General features: G+C 40.6%; 2 protein-coding genes and 1 pseudogene across 2 annotated transcripts; all 3 read left to right on the forward strand.

Annotated features, from left to right (window-relative positions):
• The first annotated feature begins 703 nt into the window (after window positions 1-703).
• LOC136375739 (protocadherin beta-17-like) lies at window positions 704-4,218 on the forward strand. Its single transcript, XM_066341462.1, has 2 exons — window positions 704-3,707; window positions 4,164-4,218. The coding sequence occupies exon 1, from the start codon at window positions 1,144-1,146 to the stop codon at window positions 3,532-3,534; it is 2,391 nt and encodes a 796-aa protein (XP_066197559.1). The 5' UTR covers window positions 704-1,143; the 3' UTR covers window positions 3,535-3,707; window positions 4,164-4,218.
• Window positions 4,219-6,783: 2,565 nt separating this feature from the next.
• Window positions 6,784-10,720, forward strand: LOC136377214 (nibrin-like; annotated as a pseudogene).
• A 1,884-nt stretch (window positions 10,721-12,604) lies between these two features.
• LOC136376039 (protocadherin beta-7-like) lies at window positions 12,605-15,865 on the forward strand. The gene has a single exon (XM_066341795.1). The coding sequence runs from the start codon at window positions 12,768-12,770 to the stop codon at window positions 15,150-15,152; it is 2,385 nt and encodes a 794-aa protein (XP_066197892.1). The 5' UTR covers window positions 12,605-12,767; the 3' UTR covers window positions 15,153-15,865.
• The last annotated feature ends 1,361 nt before the right edge of the window (window positions 15,866-17,226 follow it).

Genomic DNA, 17,226 nt, shown 5'->3' on the forward strand with positions numbered 1-17,226 from the left:
AGCAATTGGTCCAATGAGCACAGAGAACACTTATTGTTTTGTACTCCCATATTTATAGCCTCTTCTTCTTGGAATAGCATTTTTCCTTTGGGGGAACTGCTTCTTCTAATATTCTCACTCCAACTCATGTGGTTTTAGTTGATGCAGTGATGTTTTTCAATAACCCCATCTCTATCGTCCCTGAGGGTGTACACGTAGATGGGCCCTTATTCAAAGATGACAGGTCAAAACTCTTCCCTAAAAGAATATCTTTGACTTCATTGACTTTATTGCCTTCACGTTTACAGAAAGATATTGCCTGAATTCTGAGCTTATATTGAATTCTAATAAAACAAATGGCCATTTCCTCTCAACTTTACTGTGCTATGCACACAGTGAATTTATAAAGAAAAAGAAATTCCAAGGTTTATGTAGCCCAGAGACTAACAATACATCACTTTTATTTTCAGGAGTGATGGCATATTTCAATTTGTTTGGTAGTATAAATTGTATTTAAAAATTCATAACTCCTAACACAATAGGACAGATTAGCATTTTTGTGATAGAATGTAAGCTCCTCAAGAGCAAGGATTTTTGTGTTTATTGTTTTATCTCCAGAAGCTAGAAAATTTTTTCATAGAGAAATATTTATTGAATGACTAAATTAATTTGTCTCCAGTTGAGTTGTGTAAACTGAACGTGTACCTTTATAAAGAAGATGAATATAGACAAATAGGTATTACTTTGCTCTCACAGTTATTGTTAGCTCCCTGGATACGACTGCATAATAGGTGAGGGGAAAGGAGTTTCTAACACTCTATGACCCAAAAAGGCATTCACTGTGTTTTAGCTATTATTATATAAATACATTGCTCTTTGGAATAAAAACTATCTGAAGTTGTAAAACAGAACGCTTGGTGGCGCTGCAGGATAAGAGAGTAAAAAATTCTGTGATTTCAAAACTACATAAAGCTGAGCAGACTCTGGCAGTTCACAAAGAAAGCATTTTACACCACTGGGGATATGTTTCAGAGGAGCAGCTATCGCTGTCCCCATGCCAGTCAATGTTAAGACTAACTCAAGCTTATTGAACTGAGATAGCAGAGTTGGCTGTAAAGCAATTATTTTGTGATTTAATACTGGATCTATTGGACCGGAGGAAGGATGGAGACGCTGCTACCCAAAGCTCCCCGGAAAAGGCAAGTGACCGCCATTATTATTCTATTACTATTGTGGGAGGTGGGCTGTGCGACTATTAAATATTCTGTTCTAGAAGAGAGGGACAGTGGCTTTTCTGTGGCCAACTTATCAAAAGATCTGGGGCTGGGCTTAGGGGAGCTGGCCACGCGTGGCGCCCGGATTCTTTCCAAAGGGAACAAACAGCATTTGCAGCTAGAGCAGAAGAGTGGGAATTTGCTCCTAAAAGAAAGATTGGACCGGGAAGAGTTGTGTGGTGACACGGATCCGTGTATACTGCATTTCCAGGTGTTACTGAAAAACCCGGTGCAGTTTATTCAATGTGAACTACAGCTCCGAGATGTAAACGACCATGCCCCAGAATTCTTGGAACAGGAAATACTCTTGAAAATGCCGGAAAGCAGCCACCCGGGGGCTGCATTTCCTTTGAAAATAGCTCAGGATTTAGACGTGGGCAGCAACACAGTTCAGAACTACACAATTAGCACCAACGCCTATTTCCGCCTTTTTACTCGCAATCACAGCGATGGCAGGAAATACCCCGAGCTAGTGCTGGACAAAGCGCTGGACCGTGAGGAGCAGCCAGAGCTCAGGTTAACCCTCACGGCGGTGGATGGTGGGTCACCGCCCAGGACTGGGACTTCCCAGGTTCTCATCATAGTTCTGGACATAAATGACAACGCCCCTGAATTTGCTCAGCTGATCTATGAGGTGCAGGTCTCAGAGAACAGCCCTGTAGGCTCCCTTGTGATCGCTGTCTCCGCTAGAGATTTAGATTCTGGGACGTATGGAGAGCTCTCCTACTCATTTTTCCAATCCTCAAATCAAGCTATTCAGGTATTTGAAATAAACACAGTCATGGGAGAAATTCGATTAAAAAAAATGTTGGATTTTGAGGAAATTCAATCTTACCGTATGGAAATTGAGGCTTCAGACGGTGGAGGCCTTTCAGGGAAATGCACCGTAGCCATAGAAGTAATGGATGTAAACGACAATGCCCCGGAACTGACCATGTCATTACTCACCCGTGAGATTCCAGAAAACACCCCTGACACTGTGGTAGCTATTTTCGGAATTTCAGACCTAGACTCTGGGGACAATGGCAAAATGAAGTGTTTCATCCAAGACCATCTCCCCTTCCTTCTGAAACTTACCGTAGAAAATTTCTACACCTTGGTAACTGAAGGAGCGCTGGACAGAGAGAGACAGGCCGAGTACAACATCACCATCACCGTCACTGACTTGGGGACACCCAGGTTGAAAACACAGCGCAACATAACCGTGCTGGTCTCCGATGTCAACGACAACGCCCCCGCCTTCACCCAAACCTCCTACACGCTCTTCGTCCGCGAGAACAACAGCCCCGCCCTGCACATCGGCAGCGTCAGCGCCACGGACACAGACGCGGGCGCCAACGCCCAGGTCACCTACTCGCTGCTGCCGCCCCAGGACCCCAGCCTGCCCCTGGCCTCGCTGGTGTCCATCAACGCGGACAACGGACACCTGTTCGCCCTGAGGGCGCTGGATTTCGAGGCGCTGCAGGCGTTCGAGTTCCTCGTGGGCGCCACAGACCGCGGGGCCCCGGCGCTGAGCAGCCAGGCGCTGGTGCGCGTGCAGGTGCTGGACGCCAACGACAACTCGCCCTTCGTGCTGTACCCGCCGCAGAACGGCTCGGCGCCCTGCACCGAGCTGGTGCCCAGGGCGGCCGAGCCCGGCTACCTGGTGAGCAAGGTGGTGGCGGTGGACGGCGACTCGGGCCAGAACGCCTGGCTGTCGTACCAGCTGCTCAAGGCCACGGAGCCCGGGCTGTTCGGCGTGTGGGCGCACAACGGCGAGGTGCGCACGGCCCGGCTGCTGAGCGAGCGCGACGCGGCCAAGCACCGGCTGCTGCTGCTGGTCAAGGACAACGGCGAGCCGCCGCGCTCGGCCAGCGTCACGCTGCACGTGCTGCTGGTGGACGGCTTCTCGCAGCCCTACCTGCCGCTGCCCGAAGCGGCGGCCGACGCGGCCCAGGCCGACCCGCTCACCGTCTACCTGGTCATCGCGTTGGCGTCGGTGTCGTCGCTCTTCCTGTTCTCGGTGCTGGCGTTCATCGCGGTGCGGCTGTGCAGGCGGAGCAGGGCCGCCTGGGTGGGTGGCTGCTCGGTGCCCGAGGGCCACTTTCCGGGCCACCTGGTGGATGTCAGCGGCACGGGGACTCTGTCCCAGAGCTACCAGTATGAGGTGTGTCTGTCGGGAGGCGCAGGGGCCAGAGAGTTCAAGTTCCTCAAACCGATTGTCTCCAACTTCTTGGGTGATGGGGCTGGTAGGGACACCCAAGAAGACTCTAACTTTAGATGTAATTTTGGGTTCAATTAGAAATTTCTTCTTGACAAGATGTGAGAAATGATATTATTCACTAATGTATTTCCCAGCCCTTTCATTCACAGAGTTTGCTTATGCAGACATTTATAATTATTGTCGTATTTATTGTTACTGCAACCTGTTGAAGTATTTTACATTCTGAATGGCTAGGAATCTTGTGCTGTTTTGTACAGTTTTTTCTCACATTTGCCTGTTCATACAATAGCAGAGCAATGGTGTTTCTTGGGTTTTGGAGCATAAGCGTTTTGGAGGTTACAATGCTTTCAGATTCCTGATATTTGAGCTTGCTCATTGATATCTTGTTATGATTAAGTGAATTGTGTTTTATGATTATCTTCAGCATGAGTAACTGTTGTAAATGATGGCTTTCAATTTTAAAAATAAGTTTCATTTATGCAAAAATTTTCCTTGGGTTCCTTTAATGTTTCAAAAAACACTGTTGTCTTTTCTCAAATGAACTAATATTTTATCTGAATGTTTTCTAAGTTGAGCATTTTCTTTCACAATTGATGGCATATAATTAGACCATTTGCTATAATTTTAAATTACTCAATCTCTGTTAATGGGAAAAAAGTAGAAAAATATTGGTAGATTTATGATTACTTCATAATAAATAGTTTTAGGTATGTAAATAATGACTCATTCTTTTTTTATTTAGTCACATGATTTGAACATATTCAATATGAAAAAGAAAGGAAATTAACATAATTAGTTGAGCCCATTATTATTAAGTCAACATCATTTAAAAATATTTTTATGAATTCATATAAGGATAAGTTAGCAGATAGGTAATAACAGTTTTATAACATGGACCTATAATAAATATCTATGTTTATCATTGAAACTACTAGATTTTCCTTTAATATAATAAGACAAAACAATATGAAACAATGGAATTTGCTTAAGCTTAGATAATTCCTATGAGGTTAAAAACAAGATTATTATATTTATATTAATGTAACTGCCTGCTTTAAAATGAGCAAATAGCCCTCGCTGGGTAGCTAAATTTAGAGTACCCTCCAATACGCCAAGGTGAGGGCACAAAAAGAATAAACCAGCCTGACCAGGCGGTAGCCCAGTGGATACAGCATTAGCCTTGGAAGCTGAGGATTTAAATTTGAAGCCCCAAGGTCTCTAGAGGGCTTGAAGCCCAAGGTTGCCGGTTGCTGGCAAAAGGTCATTAGCTCAGTAGAAGTCCCCCCCCCCCCCATTGAGGCACATATGAGAAAGCAATCAATTAACAACTAAGGTGCCCTAACTATGAGTTGATTCTTCTCTCCCCCTTCCTGTCTGTCCTGTCTGTCTTTCTCTCTCTCTCTCTCAAAAAAAAAAAAAATGTCAACCAATGATTGCCTAAGTAAAGGGAATAACAAATTGATGTTTCTCTCTTTTGCTTTCAAATCAATAAATAAAATATTTTTAAGTAAGCAGATAAACATTCTTATACTTTCACCCTCCTCTCCTCACCTTACTTTATATTTTGTTATATCTAGTTACCTTATCAATGTTTATAACATCTACAATGTATACATATTAAAAAGATAATTGCCATAATTCTTTAGATATTTTGTTTTAAAATTTTAATTCATCATACAATTATGCTTCATATTTTCAAATTTTATGCAAGTCTGGCTTACAGAGGTAACAACTTTTGAAGCATTTAACTGCTTTTTTCCCAAGATACTTTCATATTTCTAGATAATATGCTTATAAAGTGATTTCTCTCAAATTTTAGTTTTAGATATTATCCATTTATGTTTTTTCTTAAAGGGCGCACACATAAACACACACACACTTGCACATTTCCTCTCCCCCATCCTTTCTCATATCAATATAACAAAATTCTGTTTAGTGTTTATATAAATATAATTTTGACTATGTAGATATAGCTTACATTTGAACCTCGTGGTGTACTGAGATTTTTTTTCTTTGCCTCAAGTAAATAATTGCCTCATTTTTCACTTTACTTTTCTGTGTACAGATTTTTAATTAATAATAAAGTTATATAAATTTATACATTATGAACTTATATAGACTCTAAAATCTAAAGCTCCTAATTGTATTATTAAACTTACCAAGAAATCTCTCAGTTCCATTATTTTTTCTTGGAGCCATCCTAGAGCGATGCAGCCTCCTGCCAATTGTATACTATTTGCTCTGTAGACCTATTGCATAGCTGGCAATTTGGAACTCACTTTACCCTTCATCCTAGGAATCTCTTTTATCACTCTTCTCTCTTTTGGTTTACTCCCTGAGTTACTGAAAAGTATTTGGTAATAAATTTATTGAGAATTTGCATAGTTGAAATTTTCATATGTTATAAAATTAAACATTTTCTATTATTGAGTATGGGATTTAATCTAAAAATCATTTGCTGTGCCCTAGCCGGTTGGCTCAGTGGTAGAGTGTCAGCCCCGCATGTGGAAGTACCGGGTTTGATTCCTGGCAGGGCACACAGGAGAAGTGACCATCTGCTTCTCCACCCACCCACCCCTCTTTTTTTCTCTCACGCTCTCTCTCTCCCTCTCCCACAGTCATAGCTTGATTTGTTAGAGTGCATAGGCCCCAGGTGCTGAAGATGGGTCCAAGGAGCCTCCACCTCAGGTGTAAAAATAGCTCAGTTGTGAGTGAACATGGGCTTCAGAGAAGGGTTGCCGGTGAATCTTGGTCTGGGCTCATTTGTGAGTCTGTCTTTCTATCTCCCCTCCTCTGACTTGGAAAAGAAGAAAAGAAATCATTTGCTGCCAGTATTTTGAAGGCTTTCCTTGACTTGTCTTTCTGCTGTTTACTTGTCTCTGATCCTTCCTTTTTTGTCTTTATGGGTCCATTTCTTTTAAACCTCTGCTCTCTGTTGCCTGGATGAGGTTCAGGAGGGAATTGAGATAAGTTGGTGTACTCAAACTAGAATGAAATGCAGTCTTTATTGTTAGTCATTTTATTGAAACTTCCCCAGACTGGAATCATTTATATTTTTCATGTCTTGGTTTGTTGGATTTCATCAGATGTAGTTCTTCAAAGAAAAATTTATAAGTGCTGTATTTCTTGAATTCTCACACACTTGAGAAGTACAATTCAAATGGATATAAAATTCATTAGTCAACTTTCACTTCCTCAGAGATGTGTTGACGTCAAGTATTTATTAGTCTTTCCATCATACTTTCTCTATATTTTTTTATATTTGGCTAAATTTCATGCTTAAGTAGGATTTTTTTTAGTAGGATTTTTAAATAAATATAAAGGCTAATGAAGTATTTTATGAATTCTTTCCTGTACATTGCATTTTTATCTTTGTGCTTGAGCAACATCTTGGCTAGATATAAAATTATTGAACTTTGTAGACATTTCCTTCATGTTCTGTGTACTGAATGTTGATGAGGATAAATATGAAGCCTGTTTGCTTTACCTGATGGTGATTTGTTTTCTATCCTCAAATTTCATTATCATTTTCAGGCTATGTCTTGATTTTGATAATTTTTTTATCACCTTTCCTCCTGGAACTCAATGTACCCTTTCAATCTGTTTCATGCAAATATTTTCAAGTGTGTCATTTATTTACTTTTTATTTGTTTATATTTAGTAAGTATAATTGGTTTTTAAATCTGTCTGATACTTCCAATATATGAATTTTGTGTAGGCATATTTCTGCTACATTAGTTCTGATTCTTCTCATTCATGTTGTGTTTGTTTCTTTGACTTATATGGGTGATTACCTTAAATTTTTATTTGAAGGGTGTCCTCCAAGCTTAAGTTGCATGTTTCTTTCTTCAAAACATATATTCATTTGTTTCAGCCAGAATTCTAGAAACACTATCAGTAGGGACCACCACAAAACAAGTTTATGGATTGAGATTTCTTGCAACTCAATTTATGAATATTCAAAATACAAACACACATGAAGTCAAATTAGTAGGTACAGTTTCCCAGGCATGGTTTCTTTTTCGCTTGTTTTCTTCTCTGCTTACTATTGAGATCCTTCTGTATAATTCCCTGGAGTTGAAGGGAAGGGTGAAACTTTCAATTAAGTTTCAGAGTAAATTATAAATAATTTAATATATTTAAGGTCACAACATAATTTAACTCTAATACACCATTCAATGGAAAATACTGGAAGATAACTATTAAAATGAGAGAGTGATCTGGCCACCCACACCAATGGGGTTCCTGAAGTGGTCTGACTGCCCAGGTGACAGTGGCCCCTGTAGTGGTTGGTTGTTGTGATCCAAACATGAAGAGACAGCAGGCACTCACTGTGTAAGAAGCTGAGAACTATACAGAATTTTGATGGGTGTTGAGGCCAGGTGTTGTTGGAAGGAAGAACTGTGGCATTCTCATTGAAAATAATCAGTCACCCAGCTGAAGGGTTAACTTCCAACTTTTCCATAACCAGCTTAAGTCTAACATATGAAATCTTAAAATTGACAATAAAAGATAATTCTTCGGATAGCTCAGTTGGTTAGAGCACTATCCAAAGTGCAAAGGTTGCCAGTTTGATCCCCAGTCTGGATACATACAGGAACAGATGTTCCTGTCTCTTTCCTGCTCTCTCCCTTCCCCTGTCTATAAATAAAATAAACATAAAAAAGATCATTCTTAGTATGGTACCTTTGTTAATTAAGAAAATATGCAGAATGGCCCTGGCCAGTTGGCTCAGTGGTAGAGCATCGGCCTGGCGTGCAGAAGTCCCGGGTTCGATTCCCGGCCAGGGCACACAGGAGAAGTGCCCATCTGCTTCTCCACCCCTCCCCCTCTCCTTCCTCTCTGTCTCTCTCTTCCCCTCCTGCAGCTGAGGCTCCATTGGAGCAAAGATGGCCCGGGCGCTGGGGATGGCTCTATGGCCTCTGCCTCAGGCGCTAGAGTGGCTCTGGTCACAACGGAGCGATGCCCCAGATGGGCAGAGCATCGCCCCCTGGTGGGCAGAGCATCGCCGCCTGGTGGGCGTGCCGGGTGGATCCTGGTCGGGCGCATGCGGGAGTCTGTCTGACTGTCTCTCCCCGTTTCCAGCTTCAGAAAAAAAAAGAAAAGAAAAGAAAATATGCAGAATGATGTTTGAAGACAGTGGCTAGAGTTACTTTTGGAGCGTTCAGAGAGGAGTATGAAACTTTAGTTGCATGCTCTTCTTATTTAGATGTCTCTGGAAAAACTGCTTTAAATGAGGTCATATTGCAGCTTGGAGAACCTACTGAAAACAATTTGACAGAAGAATTTACTCACATTGTCATGATATCAGTTACAGTTATTACTGAAACAATATGTGCAAACTCTGGCAGGACAGTCAGTTGGTTAGAGCATTGTCCCAAAATGCAGACATTGTCAGTTTGATCCCTGGTCAGGGCACATACAGAACAAATAGATGTTACTGTCTGTCTCTCACTAAAATCAATCAATAAATAAAAAGTTTAAAAAAAATTTTGTACTCATTTGCAGATGTCCAATTGTAAAGCCAGAATATTTTACCTAATTTCTTAAAGCAGTTTAGTCCAAGAAACAGTTTCCACAAATTGAAAGTTTTTACCCACCTGTTGATGAACCAGCTATTGGAAGTTAAAATATATTGATCTGTCAGGACGACAGGAAAAAAAAACAGATCTTCAAAAGGAAAACGTTTGTATTTCTGAACATCAAGCAGCATAAAAAAATTAAGTTTAGCCATTGTGTTTGGAGGAGGAGATACCAGGCTGGTAACAGATGAAAATGAAGAAGATAGTTTCTGTTCAGCTTCTGGAACTTATGTTATTGATATAGGAATAACAAATTCACAGACCTTAATTTTTTACTCCCAGAAAAGAAAGTGGATTTATTCAATTATAAACATGCTCCAAAGACAGGGTCTTAGATTCCTGAAGCAGAAATTGGATTGGCATTTATTTTCATGACTATAGAGCCAGACAGTACAGGACTCAGGAAGATGACTCCAGGGCAGAGCCTTTCTCAAGGCTTGCCAGTCACAGAGAAGCTCATGCCAAATGCCCCAGTGAACACTATGACATACATAGCTGACACAGAATCAGAGCAGGCAGACACATGTATGAATTTGAATGAGAGGCCAAAAGAAATACATATAAAGCTCCAGAATGAAACAAAAATCCAGGATGCAATCACAAGAAATATCTACTATAAAAGAATCCCCCAAAATAAGCTCTGATAATACTGTGTTATCAAATACTCCACTGAGGATGAAAATCCCAAACTATCAGCTTTCACCAAGGAGGATCCCAGGTGTAAACAGAAGTAGAGATCGGGCTTCCCAGCAACCACAGACCAGCTCCATCAGAAACCGCTTCCAGCCATCCACCAAAAAAAGGGAACAAGATGAAGAAAAACAAGAAATTTCAATTTCTTCATCTAAATCAGTAAGAATGGAAATGTCTTGTTGTCTTCTAGAACAAACACAACTTGCTACACCCTCTGTATGGAAAAATAAAGAGCAGCATCTATCTCAGAATGAGCCTGTGGAGGAAAACCAGATTACTCATTTACATATGTAGATTCAAAATCCACTGTGAAAAATTCTGCGGATAAATCTCTACAGAAAGACTAAGGTAATAAAAAAAAAAAAGGAAAATTGAAAATTGATGATTTATCTATAGAAAATGAAGTATTGGAACAGTCATTCAAGAACACAAAACCAAAGTTAGATGTTGAAGTGAAAGTTTAAAAACAAGAGGAAGATGTCAATATTAGAAAAAAGCCAATATTGAATATAAAAGCCAATATTGAATACTTTTAATGGTGAAACAATACCAGAAGGTAGCAAAATATTGCAAGAAAATAGAATTGAGAACAAATGTGAGCTCAAAAGAATTACAACAGTCAGCTAAAGAAGAACTGTCTAACAAGGACAGGCTTCAGGATGATGGCAAGACGCTTCCAAGGAAGGTGTTACTGACTGAATTTAGATCTCGAGTGGTTAGTAACTCTGCCTGCAGAAATGCCCTCAGAGTAAATAATGAATACGGGTGACTAAATAATTTCATGGAATTGATAAAGTTCATATTCCTGGAGCAGGAAAACTTCCACAGGTCATGGAATATCAGAGCTCATCACACTCAAAAGAATACAGAATTAAAAGAGTGGTTAAGGCAGGGAATGGAAATGCAAAATCAACATGCAAAGGAAGAGTCTTTTACTGATTCTCCTCAAATACAATCCTAATGTAAAAAAAGAAAAAGATGATAACTGAGGATCTTATAAAGAAGCCATGGAAAAAAACATTTTCTTTCAAGCATTACTTTCTGTCTTCTCTGGGATATATGCATATAGTACATACAAGGGATTTAAGTTACAAACATTCTATGACCTGAATTGTTAAAATAAAATGCACAAAACTCCATTTTTTTGTGTGTGTCACAAAAATCAATAAATAAAATGAGAGAGTAGTCTAAGAGAGAGGAAGTCAGAAGAAACAGAAAAAAGAGGATCCAAAACAGAACAGAGATGAAATGGATCTCCAAATGATATTGAAGAATGATTCCTAGATGATGGTTTGTGTCTCAAATACAGACCATCCAGTGTAAAGCTGTATGGGACAGGTATTTTGAAGAATATTATCAGCAATTCTCTCAACATATAATCAATTGGATAAAACTATTAAAGCCACAGAGTAAAGAAAATGGGAGAAATAAAATTTTAGAAACAGGAGATTCAACCACAGTGAAAGGCAAGGAGAATTCCAAGAATGCTAGCAAAGGAAAGTCTTGGAATGATAGCTGACAGCAGATGTAGACACCACCCACCCAATTAAAGGGAAAATTGGTATCTCAGAAGATATTGGAATGACTATGTGAAAAACTGTAATAAGAGGCAATTGAAAGTGTGGGAAGAATAAGTGATATATATAAAGAAAATCAAGTAAATGAACTGAAATAGCACGGCAAACATTATCTTCAAAAACGTGAGAAAGAAAATATAATTAGTACACAACAATGCTCTGAATGACACTGTGAGTGAAAGAGGCACTGAAGATCCTTGGAAGTGTACAAAAGCTGAAATCAAATCTAATGCAATAAAGAGTCAACTGATAATGTCTAAAATAAAGTAATTAAAAAAATAAAATAAAATAATTAAAATACAGATTAACAGCAAAAGAGAACTAAGAGTTAAAATATGTCATGGTTAAATGCCATTATACCAACAACTTGAGAATTAAAAAGGTACAATTAAAAATAAAGGTATGTCAAAAGAAGTCAAAAATTATTTTAAAATACGAAAGAACAAAGATAAAGGAGAAAACTTTTTTAATCCAAAAAAGAATATTTACCCCAAATCAAGATCAAACCATCAGAGTTAAAATTGAAATACTAGGAGCACTGCCACAAAGGTAAGAATGACCTACTTGCTATTGTTATTTTTAAGAGTATACATTGTACACCCTTGGAGATGCTAGCCATTGAAATTATATGTGAACAGTAAATAATATTATTACTTATAGCAGGTGAGGGTTAGGGGACAGAAAGTATTCCAGAAAGTATCATGGGTAAAGAGTGAAGACCTTGAAACCAGAAGGATTATTTAATTCACAAGAAACTGGAAAAAAAAAAAAAAAAGGCCTGTTACTTTGTAGTATGAACAGCATTATTGTCAAACAGTTAACAAATAATTTAAAGGTTAACTTTTGATGAAGCTTCATTTTTTAATATAGTCTTTACTATCCATTTAAAAAAACAGGAGTCTTTTTCTTTTCTTTTCTTTTTTTATTTTACTTTTTTTAGGATTTACTCCTGGTAGGGATTCAGAGTTCAAGTGCATAGCACTAGATTAAGGAAAACAGATGGTTTATTTTTCTACGAATCCACATGATAAAAGGGGAGGATGATGTAAGCGCTTACTAGCATTGCTGTGACCATTTGAGGGGTGAAAAATGTAATGAAACAGCAGAGACCCTGAGGAACATAAAACCACTCCAGCAACTCTTCTTTTAATCCGCCATCTTTTTGTTCTATTCTTTAAAACGGGAATAACATCCACAAAACGCAAGGTGGCGCTGCTGGCTAAAAAGAGAAAGAAAAAATAAAATACACAAAGGATGTTGCAGATTCCAATGTTAGGAGATCTGGCCAGACAGAAAGGTACAGGAAAGAAAACCGTGTTGACAGGATTTGGGGGAAAGTAGGGATACCTCCCTACAAGCATTGCTATTATAAGCTCATTTCTAAGGATTCGGTTGCTGCCATTTCTGAAAACTGCTTGGGGCCGAGTGAAAGTAGTTTTGAAAGACTGATAAAAAGAAGATGGAGGACAGAGTGAAGCGTGTGATGCAGAAAAGGCAAGTCCTACTTCTTTGTCTATTTCTGGGAGTGTCTTGGGCTGGCGCGGAACCGCTTCGGTATTTTGTGGCTGAGGAAACCGAGAGAGGCACCTTTCTGGCCAACCTAGCAAATGACCTGGGATTGGGGGTGGGGGAACTGTCAGCTCGGGGACCTAGACTTGTTTCAGATCAGGACATACGCTTTTTATTACTCAATCCGCTTACTGGTGATTTACTTCTAAATGAGAAGTTAGATCGAGAGGAACTGTGCGGCCCCACAGAGCCCTGCCTGCTGCCCTTTCAGTTGTTACTTGAAAAGCCTTTTCAGATTTTCCGTGCTGAACTATGCGTCAGAGACATCAATGATCATTCTCCAGTGTTTCTAGATAGAGTGATTCCCTTGAAAATATTAGAAAACACCACTCCAGGGGCGGCATTTCTCCTAGAAAGGGCACAGGATTCAGACGTTGGAACCAACAACTTGAGAAACTACACCATCAGCGACAATGCCTATTTCCATATTAATGTGCATGATAGTGGGGAGGGGAATATCTATCCCGAATTAGTGCTGGATCGAGTGCTAGATCGCGAAGAGGTGCCTGAGCTCAGTTTAACCCTCACCGCCTTGGATGGTGGCTCTCCGCCCAGATCCGGGACCGCCATGGTACGCATCCTCATTTTGGACATAAATGACAACGTCCCCGAATTTGTACAGTCTCTTTACAAGGTGCAGGTGCCGGAGAACAGCCCTGTTGGCTCCCTGATTGTCACCGTGTCAGCTAGGGATTTAGACACGGGAAGTAATGGGGAGATAGTTTATGCATTCTTTTATGCCACTGAAAGAATTCTCAAAACGTTTCAAATCAATTCAACAACTGGCCATCTTTATCTTAAAGCCGAATTGAACTATGAGGAAATGCAAACTTACACATTAACTATTCAGGCCAAAGACGGCGGAGGGCTTTCTGGAAAATGTACCGTGGTGGTGCATGTAACAGACATAAATGATAATCCACCGGAACTGCTCATGTCATCACTTACTAGCTCAATTGCAGAAAACTCAGTTGAGACTATTGTAGCTGTTTTTAGGATTAGAGACAAAGATTCAGGTAACAATGCAAAGATGGTGTGCTCCATCCAAGATGATCTCCCCTTCGTCCTGAAGCCATCAGTAGAGAATTTCTACACCCTGGTAACAGAGAGACCGCTGGACAGAGAGAGCAGAGCTGAGTACAACATCACCATCACCGTCACCGACTTGGGGACACCCAGACTGAAAACCCAGCACAACATAACCGTGCTGGTGTCAGACGTCAACGACAACTCCCCCGCCTTCACCCAAACCTCCTACACGCTCTTCATCCGCGAGAACAACAGCCCCGCCCTGCACATCGGCAGCGTCAGCGCCACGGACACAGACGCGGGCGCCAACGCCCAGGTCACCTACTCGCTGCTGCCGCCCCAGGACCCCAGCCTGCCCCTGGCCTCGCTGGTGTCCATCAACGCGGACAACGGACACCTGTTCGCCCTGAGGGCGCTGGATTTCGAGGCGCTGCAGGCGTTCGAGTTCCTCGTGGGCGCCACAGACCGCGGGGCCCCGGCGCTGAGCAGCCAGGCGCTGGTGCGCGTGCAGGTGCTGGACGCCAACGACAACTCGCCCTTCGTGCTGTACCCGCCGCAGAACGGCTCGGCGCCCTGCACCGAGCTGGTGCCCAGGGCGGCCGAGCCCGGCTACCTGGTGAGCAAGGTGGTGGCGGTGGACGGCGACTCGGGCCAGAACGCCTGGCTGTCGTACCAGCTGCTCAAGGCCACGGAGCCCGGGCTGTTCGGCGTGTGGGCGCACAACGGCGAGGTGCGCACGGCCCGGCTGCTGAGCGAGCGCGACGCGGCCAAGCACCGGCTGCTGCTGCTGGTCAAGGACAACGGCGAGCCGCCGCGCTCGGCCAGCGTCACGCTGCACGTGCTGCTGGTGGACGGCTTCTCGCAGCCCTACCTGCCGCTGCCCGAAGCGGCGGCCGACGCGGCCCAGGCCGACCCGCTCACCGTCTACCTGGTCATCGCGTTGGCGTCGGTGTCGTCGCTCTTCCTGTTCTCGGTGCTGGCGTTCATCGCGGTGCGACTGTGCAGGCGGAGCAGGGCCGCCTGGGTGGGTGGCTGCTCGGTGCCCGAGGGCCACCTTCCGGGCCACCTGGTGGACGTCGGCGGCACGGGGACTCTGTCCCAGAGCTACCAGTATGAGGTGTGTCTGAGGGGTAGTTCAGGGACCACCAGCGAGTTCAAGTTTCTGAAGCCAATTATTTCTAATCTGCAGTCCCAGGACACAGAGAAGGAAGAATATCCTGCATTTCGGAATAATTTGGATTTCTGATAAATAATGAAAAATAAATGCGATTATTGTGTGCATATATTCATCAGAATTTTATTCCTTGTTACCTGTAGAGAACTGCTTTCACATTATTTCAAGTATTCTTAACATCACAGAATAAATTTTTTTACACAGAAAATGATTTAGCTTTAGCCCGAAGAACCCTCCACAAAGCGTGGAAGATGTGTCTATTTTATCTCTAAAAATTATGCATTTGCAGTCTATTTATTACATGACAAATCTTCCTTGAGATGTTATAAATTAATTTTTGTTGTCTTCAAACTTTATTGCTTTTTTATTTTATGAGTTGATTTTAGTGCTGTAGATGTATACCTACCCTAAGTTGTAGAAGCACAGCTTTTACAGTATCTTCTAAATCTAAAGCATTTTTAAAAGTTCTTACAGCCCTGGCCAGAGAGCTCGGTTGGTTAGAGCATTGTGCAGATATGCAAATTATGGGTCCCCTGTCAGGGCACATTGAGGAACAAATTGATGTTCACATCATATACTATTTTAACACTTAATCTTAGATGTAAACCTATAAGGAGAGGTGTTTTTTAAATGAGCAAATTCATGGAGGTTCAGTGAATTTGTTAATATCACCAATTGATAATAGACAGAGCTGAATATCTTTTCTAGATTTTTCTGTCACTGAGTATAAACCAATAATCCAGCTTTTCTGAATTATTTATTTATTATTATTAAAGCTCTTATCTAACAAATCAAATCCAAAAAAATTAAAAGACCAATTTATGCTGTGCTTCTTTTTTTTTCACAGAAAAGATTAATGAACCTGAACAGAAACATTACATCATTTTTATTTGTTTGTTTATTAACCTCCTTACATTGTAGTAATATTTCTACAGTAGTTTTTGCTTACTTTTAAAAACACATTTTCTGATTTAATTTGAAAGTTTACTTTTTTAAAGCTTCTTATTCAATATACTGTATCGCTAAATCAGGAAAGTATAAGAAAAAGAATAGTATTAAATATGTAATATTAAAAAGAAACAAATGATAATTAAATTATTTAGAGATGCTAGGGAGTTAATAAGAAGCTTTGTCTGTAATAATCTGAAACTGCTTAACATTAACCAGATAATTTTAGTATAGCTGTATTCTGAATATATTATGAATTACTCTAGTAACTCTTAAAATAGTACTATTACTGGGTGTTACTAATGGGGTATAGTGTAAGGACAAAAAAAAGCAGTAGAATTCTATATTGTTTTCATAGTGTCAGGATAAAATTATTTAGTTTTATTTTTTAAAACAAATCAATGACATGGAAAAGGACGGGAGGTAATTTTTCACAGTGAAATAAATGCACTTTGTACTGAATCTTGTTTGGATCTTGATTTAAACAACTGTGAAAGAAATGGAGAAAATTTTAATATAGATGTGTATGAAATAATTTAACCTAATCTCTTAGGTATGATATAGCATTGTAGTTGTTTTTTAGTTCATTTATAGTTAGAAGAGCATAATGAGTTATTTATGGATGAAATTTAGTTTGTCTGGGATGTAAGAATGTTAAGGAGATAAACAATACAGCAAAATATTTATAATTGTTGAAGCTAGTTATGAGTACCTGGGTGTTCATCATACTATTCTTCTTTATGGAGTTTTAATTTTTTCAAAATAAAAGGTTTTGTTTCAAAATGATACTGTAAGAAAAGCAGCAAACAAAAATAGAAAATCTTTCTGAATACAGAATCACCACTGCTGTCAAGATTATACCTCTATTAGTCAAATGCTCCCACCTTTCCTTGTGTCTTTGTTTAACATGATAACTACTATCTGAACTAATTCTGCTCATGCATTCTTCTGCCACACACATATTGAGTGTTTTTCTAGTCACAATAATGGACGCATGCAAACTCGGTTACCCGGTGGCATCAAATTACATGTCTGATGCATGTGTGTGTTTATAAAGTTAATCTGTCTCTGCCTCAATGTCCTCATCTCTATGGGGGGTACTCACAACAGCCCTATGTAATAAGTACTATTATACTCTCCACCTTACAGATAAGAAAACTGAGGCAGAGGTTCAATAATTTTCCCAAGGTTCATGGCA

The sequence above is a fragment of the Saccopteryx leptura genome, chromosome 6, assembly GCF_036850995.1.
Source record: "Saccopteryx leptura isolate mSacLep1 chromosome 6, mSacLep1_pri_phased_curated, whole genome shotgun sequence".
NCBI lineage: Eukaryota > Metazoa > Chordata > Mammalia > Chiroptera > Emballonuridae > Saccopteryx > Saccopteryx leptura.

Excerpts from the sequence above, each read along its gene's own strand:
- LOC136375739 (XM_066341462.1), top strand. The coding sequence starts at position 1,144 with ATGGAGACGCTGCTACCCAAAGCTCCCCGGAAAAGGCAAGTGACCGCC.
- LOC136376039 (XM_066341795.1), top strand. The coding sequence starts at position 12,768 with ATGGAGGACAGAGTGAAGCGTGTGATGCAGAAAAGGCAAGTCCTACTT.